Here is a 25,796-nt window from a genome sequence, read left to right on the forward strand (position 1 = left end):
AAGACCAGACGTTCTGCAGCGTTTCATCTTTTTATTGGTTTTGTGAGTAACATGGTATGCAGGCATTGTAATTCTTAATAATAAAGGGGGATGGAATCGTGCGCCGGTCCCGTGCGTACGCGCGGTATGCAGCGTTACGGCAGCACCTGCATGCGCCGTTTGGCCATCGAGCCCCTGAGGTCGGCAGTGACGTTCTCAGCACCGTCACGTGAACTGGACAGGAAGGAACTATAGCGACTGGAGCAAGGGGACGTGTGAGGGTGACTAGGTGCTCTTGATGAGGGACAGGAACTCCTCGCGGGTCTTGGGGTCTTCACGGAAGACGCCCAGCATGGTGCTGGTGACGGTGCGGCTGTTCATCTTCTGCACCCCCCGCATCACCATGCACATGTGGCTGAAACAACAGGAGGCGCCGTCACGTTAGGGGGCACCGCACCGAGCAGGCGGCAAGGGACAAGGGGACACTCACGCTGCCTCGATCACGACGGCCACGCCCACCGGATGCAGCGCCTCGGAGATGGCCATGGCGACCTGCTTCGTCAGGCGTTCCTGGACTGTAGGAAAAAAAAAAAAAGTGAAGTGATTGTCACATGTGATACACAGCAGCACAGCACACGATGCACACAGTGAAATGTGTCCTCTGCATTTAACCATCACCCTGAGTGAGCAGTGGGCATTTTACATTTACAGCATTTATCAGACGCCCTTATCCAGAGCGATTTACAATCAGTATTACAGGGACAGTCTCCCTGGAGCAATTTTAGGGTTAAGTGTCTTGCTCAGGGACACAATGGTAGTAAGTGGGATTCGAACCCGGGTCTTCTGGTTCATAGGCGAGTGTGTTACCCACTAGGCTACTACCACCCTAGGGCACCATGACAGGCGCCCGGGGAGCAGTGTGTGGGGACGGTGCTTTGCTCAGGGGCACCTCAGTGGCAACCTTGGCGGATCGGGATTCGAACCGGCAACCTTCTGATTACGGGGCCGCTTCCTTTACCGCTAGGCCACCACTGCCCCAGAGGACTGACACGTGAACCGCTCGTTCACCACATTCCGGTTTAATAATGACGGCGTTTTACCTTGAAGTCTGCGGCTGTAAATTTCCACGATCCTGCAACAAGAAGAGAAAAAGCGGCTGAACGTGGCGGCCAGGAGCGTTCCCACACTGGCCCGGCGAGGGATTTCCTCAGCGCCCGGGGCGGCCGGGTTCCGCCTCTAAGCCCTCAAGTCAATGGGCTGAGAAAACAGAAGAACGCAGCCGCCCGGGACTAACGCGGCGTCCCCGTGGGAGACAGACAGAGAGAGAGAGAGACGGGGACAGACTCACCTCGCCAGCTTGCTCAGGCCGACCACCTTTTTACTGGGCAGGTACCCGATATGGACCTGCGGGTCACATGATCACACGTACATGAAGCGACGGTGCCCAGTCCTACACGCTTTAATCAGGAGAATTTGTGGGTTTTACACTTTCAGTCCCTTTCTGAACGACGCGAGAACGGACCAATACCATAATTCATAAATGCTGTTTCACGGCCGTAAAAAGGTCAACTCACCTTGCCAAAGAAAGGTACCATGTGGTGCTCACACAGGGAGAACATGTCGATGTCCTTCACGATCACCATTTCCTCGTGGTCCTCGTCGAAGACGGCGTCGTTCAGGATGTCTGTGGGGACAGTGAAGTTTTGGTTGATTTAAGCTCCATGCTGGAGCTGCTGGGCTGCTGAAGCTGCTTTACCGTAGACCGTCTCATGGTAGCCCTTGGTCAGGAACTGCATGGCCTTGGCGGCGCGCAGCGGGGTCCTCAGCAGCCCCTCTCGGCCCGTGTTCTCGCCCAGGTCCTGCAGGATGCTGGTGTAGGCGGCCTGGAGCGCCGGCAGCCGGGACTCGTCCTCCGCCTGCTTGCGGGACGTCTCGCTGCGCTTCTTGCCTTCGATGGTCAGGTCGCCGAAGCCGTTGTGGCAGCTGACGATCACGTTGTTCATCTCGGACACTTTCTGGTACTCCATTTTATAAATGTAGCAAATAAATACGGAAATAACTTAATGCAATTAAATAAAGCGTCTGTGCGTGGAGGTGTGGAGCGTTGCTGGAGCGTTGCTGGAGCGTTGCTGGAGCGTTGCTGCTGCTGCTGCTTCACCTGCGGCTGCTTTCCTGGACGATTGTGACCGCGCCGGTCGCATTTAAAGGGTCGCGCCGGCTCGGTCACGTTGGCCGTGACGTCACAGTCCGGCGGCGTGACTGCGCGCCCCCGATCAAATGTCACGCCGCACGGTGCGACAGAAACGAGGCCAGCGCCAATCCGCCGGTTCTGTCCAATCCAGCCAATCTGTCAATTCTGTCCAATCTGTCGGTTCTGTCCAATCCAGCCAATCCGTCGGTTCTGTCCAATCGGTCGGTTCTGTTCGTTCTGTCCAATCTGTCCGTTCTGTCCAATCTGTCGGTTCTGTCCAATCCAGCCAATCTGTCCGTTCTGTCTAATCCTTTGGTTCTGTCCAATATAGCCAATCTGTCGGTTCTGTCCAATCCACCCAATCCATTGGTTTTGTCCAATCCAGCCAATCTGTCAGTTCTTTCCAATCCATCCAATCCATTGGTTCTGTCCAAATGGTCAATTCTGTCCAATCCATCCAACCATCGGTTCAGTCCAATCCATCAATCCTGTCCAATCCACCTAATCTTTCGGTTCTGTCCAATGCACTGGTCCTGTCCAATCCACCCAGACTGTCGGTTCTGTCCAATCCACCCAATCTGTTGGTTCTGTCCAATTCGTCGGTTCTGTCCAATCCTTCCAATTCGTCAGTTCTATCCAATCCACCCAATCCATTGGTGAAAGTGAAAGTGAAGTGATTGTCACTTGTGATACACAGCACACAGTGCACACAGTGAAATTTGTCCTCTGCATTTAACCCATCACCCTGAGTGAGCAGTGGGCGGCCATGACAGGCGCCCGGGGAGCAGTGTGTGGGGACGGTGCTTTGCTCAGTGTCACCTCAGTGGCACCTTGGCGGATCGGGAATCGGCAACCTTCTGATTACGGGGCCACTTCCTTAACCGCTAGGCCACCACTGCCCCTGTCCAATCCACCCAATCCATCGGTTCTGTCATTTCAGGACTTCGACCGGCACGCCCACGTGACCGCAGAACAAATTTTCAGAATTCACGACGTGATGCAGAGCTTTGTGTAGAATATCAGCCGCCGTATATTTGTACAAGTTGCGGGCCTGATGCAGCATGAAAGGTCGATTTTATTTCTTCACACTAGGTAGGTACAGTAGATCATGTGAGTGTCAGGCTTCCATGCATCCATCTCTCCTTTCACTACCAAATGGGAAACTTCCAATGCAACACAGTTCAGAAAGCAGGATTAGAAATGTATTACTTTGCACTTCTTTTATCGATACTGGGTGATCAGGGGTGAAAGGTGGTGAGGTATGGAAGGAGGGAGAAATATGGTTGGTTCTGTACACATACACGCAGATAAAAGTGAAGCATCATCCAACTACATGCTGCTTTATGCTCTATTACAGCCTCAATTTAACTTTGTGTCTGTCCATATCAGGGAGCTTTTGCTGTGATGACAGCATTTCACACACTTGTCCTCTCTCCACCACCTTAAGATGGACAACAGAAGGGACTTAGACATTCCTTATGTCCCTGCATGATGTTCTTTCAGAATGACCCATTCTTTCTTCTATCTGGCAACCATCGCATTCGTACAACGGAATGTTAATGTAGCAATGACACAACTAATCCTATTTGTGTTGATTATGCAACGATTTCTAAAAATCTATTAGGTCTGTTGCAATTTTTTTTACACTTTCCCATTCAAAGCGAGCAGGTCAGCCATCTCTACGGCATCTGTGAACTGCTGACGGCACAGATGTGGGGAACACTGAGCCTTTGTCGGAAGCATCATGTGACAACGTCACACCAGCATCGTCAAACGTCTCGTCCGATTCTGTCCTGTCCTGTTATAGTACCCTGGTCCAGGGACGGCTAATTCACTGACCAGGCCGTCTCTTGGGCTCAACCACATTTCTCTACACTCTGAGGTTTCAGAACCGTACTACTTTGAATGAAATGCTAACGTTTCTATTTGACTTGCTGACGGGCCATGATCTTCCATACCTTGGCTTCTAGAAGATTCTACGAACAGGTAACTGCTGTATAATAACAGAAACCCTCTCGATGTGGTTCTGTTAATGTGGACCACGGCTCACCGGTGCAGAATTCCCTTAAATATAGTTAAGCAGTAGAAGTCATTTTTACTGAAAACACCAGTTTGAATAGGGTGCTAGTAGCCTAGCGGGTAACACACTTGCCCGTGAACCAGAAGATCCAGGTTCAAACCCCACTTACTACCATCGTGTCCCTGAGTGTCTCCAGGGGCGGACTGTCCCTGTAACTACTGATTGTAATTCGCTCTGGATAAGGACGTCTGGTAAACGCTGTAAATTGAATTGCAAATCTAAAGCACAAAGGGTCAGTTCTCCGTTCATGGATTAAATCTAGTCCCAGTCCATGAATGGGAAACTGACCCTATATCTTATACACAAGTGTGTCCACACGCGCACACACACACACACACACACACACACACAGGCCATGCGCCCAATCAGCTGGAGGTCAGAACATTCATTTTTTTCGAGTGGTCAGATCACGGGAAATGAAAGTACAAAGGCTTCTTTGGAGAAAAAAAGAGCTCAAGTTGTGTCTCAGCATCTAAGAGCAGCTGGAGCCGTGAATTCTATTTTATAAAACAACAATGAGATGATTATCCAGCACTTTGTGTCATTTATTAAGCAATTTAAAGAAAAATAATCAAGTAACAGGAAGAAACACTGGATAACAGGAAAGAAATCTATCTAAACAGAATGAACACTGGGTGACAGGAATGAACACTGGTTGACAGGAATTGAACACTGGGAGACAAGAATGAACACTGGTTGACAGGAATTGAACACTGGGTGACAGGAATGAACACTGGTTGACAGGAATTGAACACTGGGAGACAAAAATGAACACTGGTTGACAGGAATTGAACACTGGGTGACAGGAATGAACACTGGTTGACAGGAATTGAACACTGGGAGACAAGAATGAACACTGGTTGACAGGAATTGAACACTGGGTGACAGGAGTGAACACTGGGTGACAAGAATGAACACTGGGTGACAGGAGTTGAACACTATGGAAATACAATGGAACACTGGGCAACAGATCAGCTTGTGTGTATACAAACTTCTAATCAGATTTTCTCTTGAGATATTTTTTGATTTCCATATAGTGAAATGTGACTGGCTTCAGGGGTGGAATGACACACAAAACATCTTCAAAAAGGTATCAAAGGAATGCCTTCACATGCTAGTCAGAACAACCTATTGGCCCCAATTATTTGAAATGATTTGTATTTTGTGAAATTATTTGAATTAAAGCTGTTTTGGTGGCCTGTCTTAGTTTTAGTTTTAGTGTAGTCTTTTCATCAAGCTGTCATTTTAGTTTTTATTAATTTTAATCACATGCATACTAATTTTAGTCTAGTTAAATTTCAGTCGACTAAAAGTCTGAGCATTTTTGTAATATTTTATTAATGGCAGACCAATTTAACCCAGTGAATATATTACAATGTTTGGGCCCTTACTAACAGACTATGCGACAGCAGACTATCGGACTCTGGGACTTTCCACTCTGGACTGACACACACATTACCACAGTTACATTGAGAAATATTACCTACTTTATTTTATTACCAAATTTTATCTTTTGCCAAGAATGCACAGCCAGTGCAACAGGTTTCCTCGACCCTCGACACGGTAGCTTTGGTAGGCCGCTGAGGACCTGCTGCCTGAATCCACAGGTACTTCTCACATTAGGTATCGCCGGAACTGCACAGCCAGTGCGACAGGTTTCCTCGACCCCACGGTAGCTTTTGTAGGCCTTTGAGGAACTTTGCACTTTTTACTTTGCACCGTTTCATTTTGCACAGCAGTATTTGCACTATTTTTACTTTGCACATTTATAATTCAGTTCAGTGCTGTCTGTCTCATTGTTGTCTACATGTTTTTTGTTAAATAATACTGTGTCCCCTGTTTCTACTTTATGTAGCTGGTTTGTCGATGTGGAACATGGTCACTTTATGTCAGTATGTAACATTGTTTAAAGGTTGTTTAAGCGTTACATGTGGCACCAGGTTCTGGAGAAACGTTGTTTGAACGTTACATGTAGCACCAGGTTCTGGAGAAACGTTGTTTCATTTCACTGATGTACCGTCTAACACGTATGTAACTGAAATGACAATAAAGCTCAACTTCAACAAGTACTGAGTAGAACAGACAAAAACAACATTTCTTGTAGTCAAACCCAAACCCACCCCTAAACCCATCAACTTCACATATCTATAACCCGCCATCATATATCTATAACTCAGCAACATATATTTATAACCCAGCGGCATATATCTATAACCCACCACCATATATCTATAACCCACCACCATATATCTATATCCCGCCACCATATATCTATAACCCGCCACCATATATCTATATCAGCCACCATATATCTATAACCCACCACCATATATCTATATCAGCCACCATATATCTATAACCCACCACCATATATCTATAACGCGCCATCATATATCTATAACCCACCACCATATATCTATATCCCGCCACCATATATCTATAACCCACCACCATATATCTATATCCTGCCACCATATATCTATAACCCACCACCATATATCTATAACCCACCACCATATATCTATAACGCGCCATCATATATCTATAACCCACCAACATATATCTATAACCCACCACCTTATATCTATAACCCACCACCATATATCTATAACCAGTCACCATATATCTATAACCCACCAACATATATCTATAACCCACCACCTTATATCTACAAACCGGATTCCAAAAAAGTTGGGACACTAAACAAATTGTGAATAAAAACTGAATGCAATGATGTGGAGATGGCAAATGTCCATATTTTGCATCTATCATCATCAACTGTGCATAACATCATCTGAAGATTCAGAGAATCTGGAACCATCTCTGTGCATAAGGGTCAAGGCCGTAAAACCATACCGGATGCCCGTGATCTCCGGGCCCTTAAACGACACTGCACCACAAATCACAGAATGGGCTCAGGAATACCTGTAATTAGTGGTGCAGGATTAAAGATGGGCCAGTGGTTAAGTGCGACAGGTTAAGCGATACCTAAGGCAAGGGGTACCAGTGGATTCGGGGGTCAGGACCTCAATGGCCTCCGACAGCTACCCTGGGGTCGAGGAAACCTGTCGCACTGGATGTGCATTCAGGCAGCCACGCCGTTCCATGACAAGATGGCTTTCACAGATCTATGCAGATTGATGGTGCTGTATAATGAAAGAAAAAACCCAGATTCTGAGCATCCCAAAAAGGTCGAAGGAAACAGAATAGTGATAAAGAGATGGACCTTAATGATGTCCAGTCTTCAAAATGGCCACACGGTGAAGCTGTTTTATTCTGTACGTGGAGAAGCATTTTTCATGCTCAGCACTTGTTTCTTGGGTTTGTTTCTTCAACAGAACCTGTAAACTTTCCTCTGAAGATTCTTTAGGTTTTTTTGTCTTCTTCTCTGCCCGTGATTATGTTGCCTGAAACACACACGTGATTCACATTAAATAGCACATTGCAGTTGATAAAATGACTTGATAAGCTAAAGTTCATACTGTCATTTTCTATTAGCTACTTTCTAAATGCATTCTGACTTTTGTTTGTTGCAAAATTCAGATGTTAAATGAAAGCTAGCCAACAGCATCGTATTGACTATTTGAATCTGGTTTGCAACTCTATGCACGTTTTTACATGGCGACGAACATACAGGCCCTGGTGTAGAGCTCGATTCTATGGCAGGTTTCCCTCCACTGGGGCAGTGGTGGCCCTAGCGGGTAAGGAAGCAGCCGCGTAATTGGAAGGTTGCTGGTTCGAATCCCGAACTGCCCAGGTGCCACTGAGCACAGTCCACACACGCTGTATGGGTGGCAGTGGCCTAGTGGGTAACACACTCGCCTATGAACCAGAAGACCCAGGTTCAAACCCCACTTACTACCATCGTGTCCCTAAGCAGGACACTTAGCCCTGAGTGACTCCAGGGGGGGACTGTCCCTGTAACTACTGACTGTAAGTCGCTCTGGGTAAGGGCGTCTGATAAATGCTGTAAATGTAAATGTAAATGTCTCCCCAGGCACCTGTCATGCTGTTTCACAATGACAATCACTTCATTTTCACTTGTACATGATTTCTCTCTCCATTACAGGTGGATATTGATCCTTTTCTCGCCTGATCCTCTCTTCTTCCCTGCTGGGGGGATTGACTGTAGGTGTGGGTGTCAGGGGTGGACGATCCTGAGTAACAAGACTAAGCGGTTAACGATAGTGAGTGATCGAGCGTGCAGGTCACATGCAAATGCAGTTTGAAATGCATTTGTAAGAGTTAGACCTCATGTGATTTTTATTTCTTCACACATGCTCCATGTGATCAGATGCGCATCAATCCGATTTGCCCTGACACTGTGAACGCAGCCTTTTCCATCCCAAACCAAAGACCTAAATGTCATGGGTTCACTGCAGTGACACCACAGTGGCACCTGTTGTTCATCACATGACCTGTTGGAAGTATTAGCTGAAGTTCTGCTGAACAAGGACCTTCACTTAATGAAATGCTGCCATATTTATTTGATATGTCTACAGTAGTTTAATGGGGCAAACCCTATTCAGGACCCTCCACCTCCTGCAATATTAATATTTACCAAAAGGGGGGACAATAAATTTATGGTATTTACCAGACGCTTATCCAGAGCGACCTACAATCAGTAGTTACAGGGACAGTCATGGTTAAGTGTCCCCCTGGAGACACTCAGGGTTAAGTGTCTTGCTCAGGGACACAATGGTAGTAAGTGGGATTTGAACCTGGGTCTTCTGGTTCATAGGCGAGTGTGTTACCCACTAGGATACTACCACCACTACCACAGGGAAGTGGCTCCGTAATCAGAAGGTTCCCGGTTCAAATCCCGAACCGCCAAGGTGCCACTGAGCTCCCCTCGATGAAGGTCCCGACCCTGCTTCCCGGGCGCCTGTCATGGTGCCCACTGCTCACCAAGGGTGATGGTTAAATACAGAGGACATGTTTCACCGTGTGCTGTGCTGCTGTGTTTCACAATCACTTCACTTTCATTTAATTGTTACTGTGCAAAATCATTACTGTGAAATACTTTTGAAACAATGTGAAATAATCCAATGTGCAATAATGTGCAATCCACACAACATTTCAAACCATACATATAAAACCTTACTATTTATTCATTTATTCTTTCGATATAACACTGTAATTTTATATTGTATTTTGCATTCTTTTTTTTTTTACTTTTATTTGCATTTTGCATTCTTGTTGTATTATTTTCTACATATATGTCTGAATGAGCTGCTTTTAATCTCATTGTACAAGCGTATACTGACAATACAAGGCATTCTATTCTACAACTTTCTCCCCATCAACTGTGTAAATGAATAATGGCACCTTTTACTTCATTTCAGGGGAAACATAATTTAATATATATAAAAGTATTTTACATCTACACGTTGCACGACCACAACAAGGCATGAACCATCAATGACAACACACACTACTGGCCTCGGGAAGGCGCTACAGGAACAACTTGTACCCCTCAGCAGTCAAAAATGACACCCCCTTTACTGACACCCCCTTTCCAACAATTTAAGTAGCCGGATATGCTTCCCGTGGGGTTTTGACGAACTACTGGTAGGCAGATCAATGGGTGCGGGGTCACTACTGGTACCAAAGGTGCAGAAGGTCACAGCTGGGAGCAGATCCTTCTCCTATAGAGCTCCGCAGTTGTGGAACAGCTTGCCTGTCAGTGTCCGGGACTCAGACACAGTCTCAGTGTTTAAATCCAATCTCAAAACCTATCTGTTTTCTCTGGCTTTTTGCTAAAGTCCTAGACCCTCATTTCACTTGATTTTGACGCAGTGTCAATTATAAAGTCCAGTTTATCACAGAGTCCCCCTGTTAGACACAGACAAAGTTAAATTCACCAGTTAGGCTGTCCTAGTTAGGGTACCGGGCCACTGTAGCACCAATATACCACTATAACCACATATTTCAGTATCGGTCGTACGATGCCACCGTCTGCCGCTGTTTGTTTTCTCAGAGACACAGAATCAAGCACCCAGACTACTGGCAGACCCCAGTGAAGAGACCAGCAGATAAATCCTGGTTCCTGACAACTGCTTAACAAGGACAAAACATGAAACAAACCAGAGGGTCACCACAGCCACCACCACCGTTACAACTACAGCTTCAGGGATCTTCAAACGGACCAGTAACATCATTATGTAGGTGGTAGTAGCCTAGTGGGTAAGACACTCGCCTATGAACCAGAAGACCCAGGTTCAAATCCCACTTACTACCATTGTGTCCCTGAGCAAGAAATTTAACCTTAAGTTGCTCCAGGGGGATTGTCCCTGTAAATACTGATTGTAAGTCGCTCTGGATAAGGGCGTCTGATAAATGCTGTAAATGTAATGGACACGTAATCTAGACCATGACACTGACTACATCCTGGACTTCTCCAACCCTACAACTGTAGGACTTATTATTATATCATCCCCAACCCTGCACTGACACCGTTTGCAGGCTCACTCTACCCTGGAAGGGGTTCCCTCTCTCTATCACTCCTTCCCAAGGTTTCTTCCTTTCTTTTTTTTTCTCTCCTAGAGTTTTTTGTGTGGAGTTTTTCCTTGTGTGCAGAAGGGTCAAGTGTGGGGGGTGTCAACTGTAGGACCCTGTCAAAGCCCATTGAGACGTACTGTATGTGATTTTGGGCTAAATAAGAAATAAATGTTGTTGTTGTTGTTGTCACTTATTTTAGTGCAGATAAGTTTTAATTAATGTATGAGTGGTGATGATGATGACGATGTATGTGTTTATATTCTGCGCTTTAACAACGTTTTAAAAATACTATTCGTTTTCTCCTTTAATTAATCATAAATCTTTCAGCTCTTCTTTTCAAACAGCATATACACACTAAATGTTACTCGCTCAACATGCATCAATTACGTTTTAAAAAAGATAAGATAAATCTTTATCGTCACTTGTCAAGGAATAACGAAATTTAAGGTGCAGTCGACTCAGGGTGAGCAATATAGTTAATACAGAAAATAAGATAAAATACAAAAACACATAAAATAGTAGTACACCATAGGTAAAATGTACACTGGTAAATAAAATATATACAGAAATACAAATTGCACTGGATTTTTACAGCCTGTTGCACATTGTGTGAAGATATTGCACATTACGGCACATGCTGAGGTGGCATCGCACATTTTACAGAGATTTAGAGTCTGGATTGCTTTTCATCGCTCTGTATCTGGAAGTGGCGAAGAGCGAGGTGTCACGAGTCCTGTGAAATGTGTACTGCTTTTTGCGGCATCGCGAGGTGTAAATTTGTTCCAGGGTGGCGAGGGGGCAGCCAGTTGTTCTTCGTGGTTCTATGGAACCATGGTAAAGCATGAGAATTCCCAGAAAGTACAGTCTCTGCTGCGCCTTCTTCAGCAGCTCCAGGTTGGGTCAACGCCCAGGAACCTGAGCACCCACCGATGATGAGTGGCTGGGTGTCACCGTCATTTCTCTGACAGCCGTTCAGCCTCCTCCCTGTATGCCAGCTCTCCTCCTTTGCCCGACATGAGTCCGGATGATCTTGTTGCTGGGGCGTGTACAGGAGCGTGCTGAGAGCAGTGGAGGGCGTGGGCAGTCCGGTATCCAGCTGCAGGTGATCTGCCAGGTTGGACGCCAGTCGTTGTGGGAGGATGGTGCTGAGGCAGTCCAGGGTAGCTCCCCTGTTGCTCCCGGTGGGTCGGCATCCTCAGCTGAAATGGGTCCATGATATGGGATGATATGACTCCGCACCTCCGGCGTGATGGTGCTGCAGCTGCTGGATTTGTCGCTCCTCTATCCTCCTGCTGTATGCTGCCCCTCTTCAGATCAGCTCTGGCTGTAGACCTGGGGCAAATGTGGCCTATTTGGGGCAGTGGTGGCGCAGCGGTTAAGGAAGTGGCCCTGTAATCAGAAGGTTGCCGGTTCGAATCCCCATCCACCAAGGTGCCACTGAGGTGTCACTGAGCAGAGCACCGTCCCCACACACACTGCTCCCCGGGCGCCTGTCATGGTGCCCACTGCTCACTCAGGGTGATGGTTAAATACAGAGAACACATTATTTATGTCACAATTTCACAATGGCAATCACTTCAATTTCTTCCAGCTGGCACTGGAAGTCCCTCGACATGTCTGACATTTAAAAGAAACAAAGACAATAAAAAGCGCTTCTCAAATTTTATTTCTGTATAGACTTCCTAATTGACGTTGTAGCCCATCCCAAGATGGCGGCTCTGTTGACGCATTCGCCCCACTGACGCCCCATTCAAGTGCATCTAGAACTTATATCTATGATTCACCAAGTGGAGGAGTATTCTAACAACCTAATGCAACCGACGCACCAACAAAACAAACATAGCAAAATAACGGAGAAACGTGGCCCTCGGAACTCACCAAGTTCGGTTCGGTTCGTCGATCATGGAAGGACATGACGTGGCTGATCGGGTCATGACCCTCTCCAAGCCCCGCCCTATCCGGATGGCTGGTTTGAAAGCAGCTTTCTATTGGACCCTCCAGCTGCCACTTAAAGACCGCTTGGGCAAAAGATTTGTGTTGCCAGGTCAAGTCGATTTGGACAATTTTTCGAACACCGATTTGCGCAAAATGAAGAAGACGCGGTTGAAGAATGAATAATTCTGGAACTGCCCTGATTTTTGTCCTGTGGTCATAATGATTTTCTGGCTAAATATATCTGTCATTACCAATTGCTTTCCTGTGTAAGCTATGGTTTCAGGCTCTTTTCTGGAAGTGAAACGGTCGCGACCTGGCAACCTCGCGGCTGTCTGCGCCTCCGCCGCAGCCGCCGCATTCGGCGACCATATCGGCGCCCGGGGAGCAGGACGGAGCTGCAGGCCTGGATGTCGGGAGAATGTAGCTGCGGTCGGGGGATGCGGGCTTTGTAATGGATGTCTGCGCGGCAGCCCGCGGAAGTGAGCGCCGGAGTCGCGGGCCGGGCGCTTTTATTCCCGGGAACATGTCTTCGGCTTTCCGTGGTCGCCTCCCCCTCTTCCCCAGACAAAAGAAGGCAGAACCGAGAATAATTTAGCGGAGGACTGACATCTCGGTGAGTCGCCTTTTCCGGCGTTTAGTATCCCCACGCTCCTTTAGAAAGTATGCATGATGCAGATGCATCCTGGGTAATAATTAATATCTTGCAGCAGTGACCTACCTGGAGTATATATACAGTTTACTGTTATATTTCATTACATTTTTACATTTTAAAGTGGAGTGATTGTCACTTGTGATACACAGCAGCACAGCACACGGTGCACACAGTGAAGTTTGTCCTCTGCATTTAACCCATCACCCAGCAGTGGGCAGCCATGACAGGCGCCCGGGGAGCAGTGTGTGGGGACGGTGCTTTGCTCAGTGGCACCTTGGCGGATCGGGATTCGAACCGGCAACCTTCTGATTACGGGGCCGCTTCCTTAACCGCTAGGCCACCACTGCCCCATAGATGCATTATATAGATGCATCCTGTCCATCGTCCGGTATGAATGCTTACTGGGTAATAATTAATATCTTGCAGCATTGACCTGCCTGGAGTATATATGCTGTGTATTTTTTAGGCAGATTTACTGTTATATTTCATAGAAATATTTATATGGACCAAGTGAACCCAAACCAGCATGGAGCCAGATCACGTCATGGTTCGTTATTGCTGAGGATGCGCAGCACGAATGTCTTCTCATCGAGCGAAATATCTGCCGTATTTCACCAGAATGACCCAGTGCCCACAGGTCCTGCATCCACGCCACACCTCAGAGGGCCGTAAATTCCCGTCTTAATAAAGGTTAATAAAGGTTATTGGTTTCATGACTTCACTTGGAATCGGCTATATTCGTTACACATCAAGTTAATGTTAATTTAGTTTAATTATGCCTCCGAAAATCTGTATCAATCATCCGTAATCAAAGAAGCACGTCCGAGGTCCAAAAAAGTTGCTTCATTTATACAGCCAGTGTACGGTTTACCTTTTTACCAAATTACATAAATACACACACACACACACATATATATACACATATGTATTAGTTTTTCAGTTGAGGGACACCGATACGAAAAAGGCTCTTAATGTCCTGCCACCAAAACGTTGATAAAGTACGTAATAATCTCACCTTGTGAAGACGGGTGGTAGTAGCCTAGTGTGTAACACACTCGCCTATGAACCAGAAGACCCAGGTTCAAATCCCACTTACTACCATCTTGTCCCTGAGCAGGACTCTTAACCCTGAGTGTCTCCAGGGGGGGGGACTGTCCCTGTAAGTACTGATTGTAAGGCACTCTGCATAAGGGCGTCTGATAAATGCTGGAAATGTAAATGTAAAAATATTTAATTTCCGGCTTCTCTGGGGCGCCACGTACTGCGTGCGGCGATCTGCCCGGGCGACTAATATCATACAGCGTTTGTAATGTGGAATACGGCCGATGCGTTGATGATGCGTGGACGGTTTATCACCGGAAGTCCCGTTAGACGATGGCCGTGGACTGATGGCTCTACTTCAGTTTCTAAACGGCTGTTTTTCTACCAAACCGACACCTACAAGCCTAACGGTGAAAAATGGAAACCTTCACGTCCACATCCAAGGACTCTTCAGCTAGTCGGTTCCCCTCATTACTAAAACGAGTGTAGTAGTAGTACTATAGTAGTGTCGTAGTAGTAGTATAGTAGTAGTATAGTAGTGTAGTAGTAGTATAGTAGTGTTGTTGTAGTGTAGTAGTTGTAGAAGTAGTACTATAGTAGTGTTGTAGTAGTATAGTAGTGTAGTAGTTGTTGTAGTAGTAGTAGTGTAGTAGTAGTAGTAGTAGTATAGTAGTGTTGTTGTAGTGTAGTAGTTGTAGTAGTAGTAGTATAGTAGTGTTGTTGTAGTGTAGTACTATAGTAGTGTTGTAGTAGTAGTAGTGCTATAGTAGTGTTGTAGTAGTATAGTAGTGTTGTAGTAGTTGTAGTAGTAGTACTATAGTAGTGTTGTAGTAGTAGTTGTATAGTAGTGTGGTAGTTGTAGTAGTAGTAGTACTATAGTAGTGTTGTAGTAGTAGTTGTATAGTAGTGTAGTAGTTGTAGTAGTAGTAGTACTATAGTAGTGTTGTTGTAGTAGTAGTAGTAGTTGTTGTAGTAGTACTATAGTAGTGTTGTAGTAGTACTATAGTAGTGTTGTTGTAGTGTGGTAGTTGTAGTAGTAGTATAGTAGTGTTGTTGTAGTGTAGTACTATAGTAGTGTTGTAGTAGTATAGTAGTGTTGTTGTAGTGTAGTAGTTGTAGAAGTAGTACTATAGTAGTGTTGTTGTAGTAGTAGTAGTAGTTGTTGTAGTAGTACTATAGTAGTCTTGTAGTAGTACTATAGTAGTGTTGTTGTAGTGTGGTAGTTGTAGTAGTAGTATAGTAGTGTTGTTGTAGTGTAGTACTATAGTAGTGTTGTAGTAGTAGTAGTGCTATAGTAGTGTTGTAGTAGTATAGTAGTGTTGTAGTGTAGTAGTTGTAGTAGTAGTACTATAGTAGTGTTGTAGTAGTAGTTGTATAGTAGTGTAGTAGTTGTAGTAGTAGTAGTACTATAGTAATGTTGTAGTAGTAGTATAGTAGTGTTGTTGTAGTGTAGTAGTTGTAGAAGTAGTACTATAGTAGTGTTGTTGTAGTAGTAGTAGTAGTTGTTGTAGTAGTACTATAGTAGTGTTGTAGTAGTAGTGTAGTAGTAGTACTATAGTAGTGTAGTAGTAGTGGTGTAGTATAGTAGTGTAGTAGTAATAACCCGTCACGTTTCGCCTGGTTCCATGTCCAGAGGAACCCCGGCCGGCACCGTAACTGGGCCGCACCCGTAACTGGGCCGCACCCACGGCGGCGCCAGGTCATTTTTATCCTTGGCCTCAGGTCCCCGGAGGTCGGCCCGGCAACACGGTTTAGTCACCCGACGTCCCCTCTATTCACGTCTTCGTGCGCGATGGCTGCGGTCGCCTCTAATCTCCTGACCGTAGACTTCTGGGTAAACATAGGAGACCTTTGGCTTTCCTGCAGAAGATACCGGTGGTGCAGCCGTACTCCAAAATCCATGGACCTGGTATCAGGGGCAGTTTTCAGATCGTTCGGTCGGTTGTTGTTCAGAACCACCTTCCATATGTTGGATGTAGAAGCGTCAGCTGGACCGCACTGGCTGGACCGCAGCTGCCACCAAACCAAGTGGCCATGATGTCACGCCTGTATGGCACGTTGGTAATCGTATGAGATACGGCTGCACCCGTATAACGATACGACGAGGTGGAACCCCTGGGGCACCCTCTTACACCAACACACTACTAGCCAGATACCCTCCTGCACGCCCTCTCAGACCTGCAAATCCCCTCTTCACGGGGTCTCCGGTCCCAACCGACTCTGTTCTCCCTTGTTGTCCCTGGCTGGTGGGACAACTTGTCCTGCTCCATTTGACTAGCCACACACACACACACACTCACACACACACACACTCACTCACACACTCTCACACACATACCCACACACACACACACACACACTAAAAGCACCTAATAATTTCCAGCATGCTCTATTCCTGACAAGTTCCTTATCACGACGTTCTTATCCAGAGCGCCTTACAATCAGTAGTTACAGGGACAGTCCCCCCCCTGGAGACACTCAGGGTTAAGTGGCCTGCTCAGGGACATGATGGTAGTAAGTGGGGTTTGAACCTGGGTCTCCTGGTTCATAGTCGAGTGTGTTACCCACTGTTACCCAAAATTGCTGGTGTCTTCATCTTGTAAGTTGCTTTGGATAAAAGTAAAAAGTAAAGTAAATGAAGACCTTGTTTCCTCAGGTGCGCGTCCCCGTCCCATGGAGAGGGCCGGCAAGGCGTGGAGCAACCTGAAGAGAGGATGCCAGAACCTGCTACGTCCAGGCGGGGGTCCCCGGGCAGAGGACCATCCTGGAGGACAGGCAGCTGATGCGGCTCCGCCTCCGGTCGGCGGGAGGACGGCCCGGTCTGTGAGGAGCCACAACTGTGTCGCCGGGGCGGGGCACGTTTTTGAGATCACGGTGGAGCAGGAGATGGAGGCCGGAGCGCCGGGGCCCCGGAGGGACTCGTACTCGCGCCACGCGCCCTGGAGCGGCAAGAAGAGGCATTCGTGCTCCACCAAGGCACAGAGCTCGCTGGAGAGCCGGTCCCACCGCGGAGCGGGCGGGGGGCAGGAAGAGGCCGCGGGGGGCGTGGCCAGAGGCGGGACGTTGCGCTCCTTGCGGAGGCGGTTCCGGGACGCGGTGGGGCGGTGCTTCCCACTGCCAAGCGCCCCCAAACGCAAGATCCACCTGACCGAGCTCATGCTGGAGACGTGTCCCTTCCAGCCCGGCTCAGATCTGGCGCGCAAGTGGCACCTGATCAAGCAGCACACCGCGCCCACCGGCTCCTCCCCCACCGACACGCCCTCGCCGCCGGCGTCCTGTCCCGAAGACGAGGAGGAGCGTCTCCGCGAGCAGCGGCGGCTCAGCATCGAGGAGGGCGTGGACCCTCCGGCCCACGCCCAGATCCACACGGTGGAGGCGGCCGCCGCGCCCGCGTCCTCCGCGTACAAGCTGGCGCCGGGAGCGGATTCCGAGGACGAGGACGCCACCACGCTCTGCCTGCAGGCCCGCCGAACCAAGCAGCGGCCGCTCCTGCCCAGCCAAGTGGGCGGAGCCTGGAAGGTCCACACCCAGATGGACTTCATACACTGCCTGGTGCCGGACCTGTGGCGGATTACGGCACTTTCCTGTTACTGGGGGGTGATGGACCGCTACGCCGCCGAGGCGCTGCTGGACGGCCGTCCCGAGGGCACCTTCCTGCTGCGCGACTCCGCCCAGGACGACTTCCTGTTCTCGGTCAGCTTCCGGCGCTACGGCCGCTCGCTGCACGCCCGCATCGAGCAGTGGAACCACAACTTCAGCTTCGACGCCCACGACCCCTGCGTGTTCCACGCCGCCACCGTCACCGCGCTGCTGGAGCACTACAAGGACCCCTCGGCCTGCATGTTCTTCGAGCCGCTGCTGACCGCGCCGCTCCACCGCACCTTCCCCTTCACCCTGCAGGGCCTGGCGCGGGCGGCCGTGTGCCGCGGCGCCGCCTACGACGGCGTGGGCGCGCTGCCCCTCCCCCCCGCCCTGCGGGACTACCTCAGGGAGTACCACTACAAGCAGAGGGTGCGGCTTCGCTGGCTGGAGCGCCAGCCGCCGGGCGCCGAGTGACTCTGTCCATGTCCCTTCCTTTCATCAGACGTTGGACATTTTTACTTTACTTTGTCTTCAGAGTCGGACGGGCTGAGACGTCACTTCCAGGAAGTGCTGGTGGCGGCGGGAGGGCGGCGAACGCCGTGTTTCGTAACCGTTAACGACGACCACTAATCGCACGGAAGGGAAGTGGCGTGATGGACGCGTGTTGAGCGGGCGAGCGAGAGAGAGAGAGAGACGGATAAGAGCACTTTATCTCGCCGGCGGCGGGCGCCGGCCGCAACAATAGCAATAAAAAGGACCGCCTCAGACGAGCACAACAGCAATAAGGCCACGCCCTGCGCCACGCCCTGCGCCACGCGGGGAACCACGTGCCTTCGAGCCGGAACTGTGGCAGTCCGGACGCGTTCTAATTAATATGCGAATTATCGTGGTAATTATACTAATTAGTCGCTCAGGTGCTTTCATCTTTTCCCGCTGGTGTCAAATTACAAAGGGTCCCTACTCACACACACACACACACACACACTCACACACACTCACACTCACACTTAGTCTTCCATGTGTGTCAGTTTCCCATCATGCTTCACTCTCAGCTCTGTTCAGGTGCTTGTACATCGGGGGCAGAAACTTGAAACTTTATCTGACTGATTTTACTAATCACGACTGAAAGGGGCAGAAAAGACGTATAAAATCTCTAGATTTTACATATTTTTCATGTTTCGGTGTTGTAGCGTAATGCTACAACACGGTCCACGATCCCAGCGGTCCACGTATGGAGAGCGCGGTGCCGTCATTCCGACTCCGCCCACTCTGCTCGTTGGTTTACGAGGCGGGTCGCTAATTAGGCAGGGTGGGCGGAGTTAATAAGATGAGCGCTTGGCACTGGGTGTGGCCGTGAATTGGCAACGCCTACATTGACGTGTCCTTGTGGCGCGGTTGACGTCGGTCGCCTCTCGAAAGTAGAAATCGTGTGACGTTCGTGACATCTGGTCACCAAAACAAAACGTCAGGCGAAGAGGGCGTGTTCCAGAGTACGTTCTTCCGTGGATGAATAATACGAGTTATTGGGCGTGATGTAGGATTTCCTGCTCCTTCTCGCGCCCACGTTCCACCTGTAGACGTTCCTCTCGGTGCTCTCGGCTTCTGCTTCGGCGTCTTAACGTTGAATTAAAAATGAAAGTCAGCATGTCGTGAAAAATGCGGCGGAATATGACGATATGTGTTCCCCGCGTGCAGCCAACGTGGGGATCGGAATATGATGCACCATGTACACAGACTCTGGAAAAGGACACTCGATAATAAAGAAATGCACTTCCTCTCTTCTTCTCTACTCATTATTGGTTGAATTCGTACCGTTGTGCGTTTAAACAACGTGAACCAGCGAGCAATTCGCTGTTATTCCTCATAAAAAAAGGGTTTCATTCAAACGCAACTCTGTTTCTGTGGAACATTTATGTACATGAACAAAAAAAGGGGCGCTAGTGGCCGCCTAGCGGGTACCACACTCGACTACGAACCAGAAGACCCAGGTTCAAACCCCACTTACTACCATCGTGTCCCTGAGCAGGACACTTAACCCTGAGTGTCTCCAGGGGGGGACTGTCCCTGTAACTACTGACTGTACGTCGCTCTGGATAAGGGCGTCTGATAAATGCTGTAAATGTAAAAAACGGCTACACAAAGTTTCATTTGAATAAAAGTGCTGTAGTGCAAAACCGTAAAAAGTCCGACTAATAATCCAGTTTCCCGCTGTGAAATGTGTTCTCGAGGGAACGGTGGATTTGGGACTTTAATATATTAATAATATAATACAAACCGTACTTTTAAATCCGGTGTCCTCCACCATGGACGCATGTCTGTGAAGAGGGACCAAACGAACAGATAAACTCCCCCAAAAATCAATCTATACGCCACTTAAATAGATTAATCCAACGAGTGCATTTATTATTACTACCTTGTGTGTGTGTGTCTGTCTGTGTTTGTGAGTGTGTGTGTCTGTGTGAGTGCGTGTTTGTGAGTGTGTGTGTTTGTGTGTGTTTGTCTCTGTGTGAGTGTCTGTGAATGTGTGTGTGTTTGTGAGTGTGTTTATGTGTGTGAATGTGGGTGTGTGTTTGTGAGTGTGTCTGTGTTTGTCTCTGTGTGAGTGTGTGTTTGTGAGTGTAAGTGTGTGTGTGTGTGTGTTTGTGAGTGTAAGTGTGTGTGTGTTTGTGAGTGTGTGTCTGTGTTTTTATCTCTGTGTGAGTGTGTGTGTCTGTCTGTGTGTGTGAATGTGTGTGAGTGTGTGTGTCTTTGTGTGTGTGTTTGTGAGTGTGTGTGTCTTTGTCTGTGTGTGTCTGTGTGTGTGAGTGTGTGTGTCTGTCTGTCTGTGTGAATGTGTGTGAGTGTGTGTGTCTTTGTCTGTGTGTGTGAGTGTGTGTGTCTGTCTGTCTGTGTGAATGTGTGTGAGTGTGTGTCTGTGTGTGTGTGTGTGTCTGTCTGTGTGTGTGAGTGTGTGTCTGTCTGTGTGTGTGTGTGAGTGTGTGTCTGTCTGTGTGTGTGTGTGAGTGTGTGTCTGTGTGTGTGAGTGTGTGTCTGTGTGTGTGTGAGTGTGTGTGTGTCTGTGTGTGTGTGTGAGTGTGTGTCTGTCTGTGTGTGTGTGTGTCTGTGTGTGTGTGTGAGTGTGTGTCTGTCTGTGTGTGTGTGTGAGTGTGTGTCTGTGTGTGTGTGTGTCTGTGTGTGTCTGTGTGTGTGAGTGTGTGTGTCTGTCTGTCTGTGTGAATGTGTGTGAGTGTGTGTCTGTGTGTGTGTGTGTGTCTGTCTGTGTGTGTGAGTGTGTGTCTGTCTGTGTGTGTGTGTGAGTGTGTGTCTGTCTGTGTGTGTGTGTGTGAGTGTGTGTCTGTGTGTGTGTGTGTGAGTGTGTGTCTGTGTGTGTGTGAGTGTGTGTGTGTGTGTCTGTGTGTCTGTGTGTGTGTGTGTGTGTCTGTGTGTGTTTGTGAGTGTGACTATTTGACTGAGGTCTATATTTGCTCTCCTGCTACTTTATGCCTCATCACTAACGACCCATAACGAGGCTACAGATAATTATAATTATAACGATACTGTAACATTCTAACGAGCGGCGCGTTCACGTCACTTCTCATTTATTAAAATATGAAACCTTGTAGAATCCATTTCAACCGAATCGTTGGTGTTACACGTTTTACGTTTATTAACACGTCCATCCAGGAATATTAAAATTGTAATTCTGTCTCATTCTCCAGCGCCCACAAGGGGGCGACAGACACCCTGGGATTCTAGGAGTTGTATTTCTGTGCCCTAATCTGCACGGACAGAATCAACATTCTGCTTTTCTAACGTTATATTTTTATATTCTGGTCGGGTAGAGAAGAGCGGTGGTGAGAAGCCAAGGACAGAAACGCGAGAAACAGACTTGAACCCCCGTCCTGAACCATGCCGAGTACAAGTAAATATTTTATTAACCCCGATGGACGTCCTTCGCGGCGGAGCAGGGTGTATATAAGCCTGGGACGGCGTCCCCCGCTCTCCAGCCATGAAAGCGGCCTGCTGCCTCGCTGCTTTGCTCCTGGGATGCGTCTCTGGACTCCACGTGAGGTACGTTGCATGCTGCATGCTGCATGCAGCTGGAGACGCCGCATGCTGCGGGGATGCATGAAAAGAACCGAGTCTGTGACCTTTCCCTCCCGCAGGCCAGACGGTTCTACGCTGGATTTCCCGCGGAACCACACAGAACCCAATAACACGCGGTGAGTACAAGGTGGACCTGTCAGATGGTTCCCTCGGTGGAGATCAGCTGAGATCATTTACACACATTATACACACACTACACACACTACACACATTACATCCACCCGAGCATTTACACACATTATACACACACTACACACTACACACATTACATCCACCCGAGCATTTACACACATTACACACTACACACACTACACACATTACATCCACCCGAGCATTTACACACATTACATCCACCCGAGCATTTACACACATTACATCCACCCGAGCATTTACACACATTACACACTACACACACTACACACATTACATCCACCCGAGCATTTACACACATTACACACTACACACACTACACACATTACATCCACCCGAGCATTTACACACATTACATCCACCCGAGCATTTACACACATTACATCCACCCGAGCATTTACACACATTACACACTACACACACTACACACATTACATCCACCCGAGCATTTACACACATTACACACTACACACACTACACACATTACATCCACCCGAGCATTTACACACATTATACACTACACACATTACAAATTACACACTACACACATTACACACATTACATCCACCCGAGCATTTACACACATTATACACACACTACACACACTACACACATTACATCCACTCGAGCATTTACACACATTATACACACACTACACACATTACACACATTACATCCACCCGAGCATTTACACACATTTACACACATTTTCACTTCGCAGTCCAGATTCTCCTCTCTTCTTTATTGTAAACAGGACCGGGAATTTGACCATGAATGGACCGTACGTCGGGTAAGGATCTTATTTTTTATGTGTTCAGTGTTTAATCTTTGCCGCCATCCATTTCACACATTACACACATTACACATTACATCCACTACACACATTACACACATTACACACTACACACACTACACACATTACACATTACACATTACATCCATTACACACTACACATATTACACATTACACACTACACACATTACATCCACTACACACTACACATATTACAGATTACACACTACACACACTACACACATTACACACTACACACATTACACATTACACATTACATCCATTACACACTACACATATTACACATTACACACTACACACATTTCATCCACTCGAGCATCCTCACAGAGTCACGGTCCAGATTCTCCTCTCTTCTTTATTGTAAACAGGACCGGGAATTTGACCATGAATGGACCGTACGTCGGGTAAGGATCTTATTTTTTATGTGTTCAGTGTTTAATCTTTGCTGCCATCCATTTCACACATTACACACATTACACATTACATCCACTACACACATTACACACATTACACACTACACACACTACACACATTACACATTACACATTACATCCACTACACACACTACACATTACACATTACATCCACTACACACATTACACACATTACACACTACACACACTACACACATTACACATTACACATTACATCCATTACACACTACACATATTACACATTACACACTACACACATTACATCCACTACACACTACACATATTACAGATTACACACTACACACACTACACACATTACACACTACACACATTACACATTACACATTACATCCATTACACACTACACATATTACACATTACACACTACACACATTTCATCCACTCGAGCATCCTCACAGAGTCACGGTCCAGATTCTCCTCTCTTCTTTATTGTAAACAGGACCGGGAATTTGACCATGAATGGACCGTACGTCGGGTAAGGATCTTATTTTTTATGTGTTCAGTGTTTAATCTTTGCCGCCATCCATTTCTTGTCACTATTGCCTGTTTCACAGAAGACGCCGGTGTTTTCTGTCCACCTGTATTGTGAGCGACCTGTCCAACCAACTTCAGCACGGAGACGAGACGGCCGGTGGAAACACCAGAGATCCGTTCGGACCTGGGAAACGCTGAAGTGCCAGACAAGCGCAGGGACAGAATGGTTCACCTCTACAGTACCGGCCCAAAGTCTGGACACCTTCTCATTCAACGTGTTTTCTTTATCTTCATGACCATTTACGTTAGTAGATTCTCACTGAAGGCATCAAAACTATGAATGAACACATGTGGAGTTCTGTACTTAACAAAAAGTGGAGACCTGACCTCCACAGTCACCGGACCTGAACCCAGTCCAGATGGTTTGGGGTGAGCTGGACCAACAAGTGCTAAACACCTCTGGGAACTCCTTCAAGACTGTTGGAGAAGCATTTCAGGTGACGACCTCTTGAAGCTCATCGAGAGAATGCCAAGAGTGTGTAAAGCAGGAACCAGAACAAAGAAACTAGAATATAAAACATGTTTTCACTTATTTCACCTTTTTTTTTTTAAGTACAGAACTCCACATGTGTTCATTCATAGTTTTGATGCCTTCAGTGAGAATCTACCAACGTAAATGGTCATGAAGATAAAGAAAACACGTCGAATGAGAAGGTGTCCAGACTTTGGCCTGTACTGAACATGTGTGGTTCTTTTTAGCAACGTAGGTCATTATCAGATGTCAAATAAAAACTGTTCACCAAACCGGACTGGATCCCTTTATTTCAACACACGCCCGAGGCCCCGCCCCGTCAGCATAGGGATGCTGTAAATATGCGAAACCTTTGCAACACGTCTGTAAAAATGTCTCTGTAACTGCAGCGTCCTTCAGCAAACCCACATTCAGGGTTGTTCAGGTTCCTTCGCGCTATAAAACATGCTAATTAAACAGGTTTAGTTCTGGGTGGAAAATGAACTATAGTTTATTCTGCTGTTACAGCCACCGGCTCCATGTGGAATATAAAAGGGAAGTTTTCATGGAGGATGTGAAAACTGGATGATTTCCTCTAGCAAGGGGTCAGGGGTCAGGGCCACCTGAAAAAAAGAACCCTTCTGCAAAAGGGCCGTGGCTTAAAACGAGCTTGATTCATGAGCCTGCAGGAAGCGTCCGATCCACCGGGGCCCTACGGGATGACGCCGGTTCCTGCGGTGTGGAGCGGTGACCACGAGGGAGCAGCACATCGCTGATAAACACAGTAATATGGACCGGACATGAATTATGTCATTTTAGACAACGGCGCTGGGAAAGAGAAGAATGAGGAGAGTCCCGAGTGTCACGACACGGAGCTTCAATTTCGAGCAAATACCATTCATTTCGCGTGGAACCCACGCTTGCACACTCACACACACGCTGCCACAGCCAATAAATGGTGAAAATGTGAAATAATGACACCTGTGACGGAACGTGACTTGTGTGGAAGTTCACAGATGGACGGGACTTTGTGAAAGTTGAGATTTTGAATATTTGGTTAAAAGGTCTGAAAATGAAAATGTAACATGAATATGAGGTCCCCGGCCTGTCTGGCGCCCTGCAGAGGCCTGAACTGGCGATAAGCGTAAAGTGGTCTTCGTGGAGGCCTCGTCCAACCGCAGAGCAGAGGGACTAAAAAGGCCGCGGTGAAACTGAAAAAACCGGCAGCAGAACAAGCGAAAATGGAAAAGAGCAAAATCCCAACCTCTTCTTTTACATTTAACGTCGTATATTATTATTATTGTTATTATTTTCTCTCTCCTAGAGTTTTTTTTTGTGTGGAATT

At 47.4% G+C, this 25,796-nt stretch overlaps 3 protein-coding genes and 2 long non-coding RNA genes across 5 annotated transcripts in view; 3 read left to right on the forward strand and 2 right to left on the reverse strand.

Annotated features, from left to right (window-relative positions):
* The window catches only part of LOC114764417 (inactive ubiquitin carboxyl-terminal hydrolase 54-like), a 135,729-nt gene that overhangs the window by 83,657 nt on the left and 26,276 nt on the right, over positions 1–25,796 (forward strand).
* On the reverse strand, positions 24–2,900 carry LOC114764413 (GTP cyclohydrolase 1-like). The gene is made up of 6 exons (XM_028954046.1): positions 1,736–2,900; positions 1,554–1,663; positions 1,328–1,383; positions 1,080–1,111; positions 470–554; positions 24–394 (listed from the first exon to the last, which is right to left on the reverse strand). Exons 1-6 carry the CDS (start codon positions 2,004–2,006, stop codon positions 265–267), a joined length of 684 nt encoding a protein of 227 aa, XP_028809879.1. The 5' UTR covers positions 2,007–2,900; the 3' UTR covers positions 24–264.
* Positions 7,058–12,673, reverse strand: LOC114764421 (uncharacterized). Its single transcript, XR_003742505.1, has 3 exons — positions 12,630–12,673; positions 7,477–7,657; positions 7,058–7,396 (listed from the first exon to the last, which is right to left on the reverse strand). It is a non-coding gene; the product is annotated as an uncharacterized LOC114764421 (long non-coding RNA).
* Positions 13,036–19,742, forward strand: LOC114764410 (suppressor of cytokine signaling 5-like). Its single transcript, XM_028954044.1, has 2 exons — positions 13,036–13,299; positions 17,036–19,742. The coding sequence occupies exon 2, from the start codon at positions 17,053–17,055 to the stop codon at positions 18,433–18,435; it is 1,383 nt and encodes a 460-aa protein (XP_028809877.1). The 5' UTR covers positions 13,036–13,299; positions 17,036–17,052; the 3' UTR covers positions 18,436–19,742.
* LOC114764419 (uncharacterized) lies at positions 22,150–24,230 on the forward strand. The gene is made up of 4 exons (XR_003742504.1): positions 22,150–22,163; positions 23,380–23,415; positions 23,906–23,941; positions 24,021–24,230. It is a non-coding gene; the product is annotated as an uncharacterized LOC114764419 (long non-coding RNA).

This window comes from Denticeps clupeoides, chromosome 15 (assembly GCF_900700375.1).
Source record: "Denticeps clupeoides chromosome 15, fDenClu1.1, whole genome shotgun sequence".
Classification (NCBI taxonomy): domain Eukaryota; kingdom Metazoa; phylum Chordata; class Actinopteri; order Clupeiformes; family Denticipitidae; genus Denticeps; species Denticeps clupeoides.

What these genes read in the sequence shown, in the direction of transcription:
- LOC114764413 (XM_028954046.1), bottom strand. Translation starts at nt 2,006, where the DNA reads ATGGAGTACCAGAAAGTGTCCGAGATGAACAACGTGATCGTCAGCTGC. An exon ending in TTACAGCCGCAGACTTCAAG is followed by an intron (nt 555 to 1,079) that starts GTAAAACGCCGT and finishes TTTTTCCTACAG; the next exon opens with TCCAGGAACGCCTGACGAAG. An exon ending in GCCGTCGTGATCGAGGCAGC is followed by an intron (nt 395 to 469) that starts GTGAGTGTCCCC and finishes CTGTTGTTTCAG; the next exon opens with CCACATGTGCATGGTGATGC.
- LOC114764410 (XM_028954044.1), top strand. Translation starts at nt 17,053, where the DNA reads ATGGAGAGGGCCGGCAAGGCGTGGAGCAACCTGAAGAGAGGATGCCAG.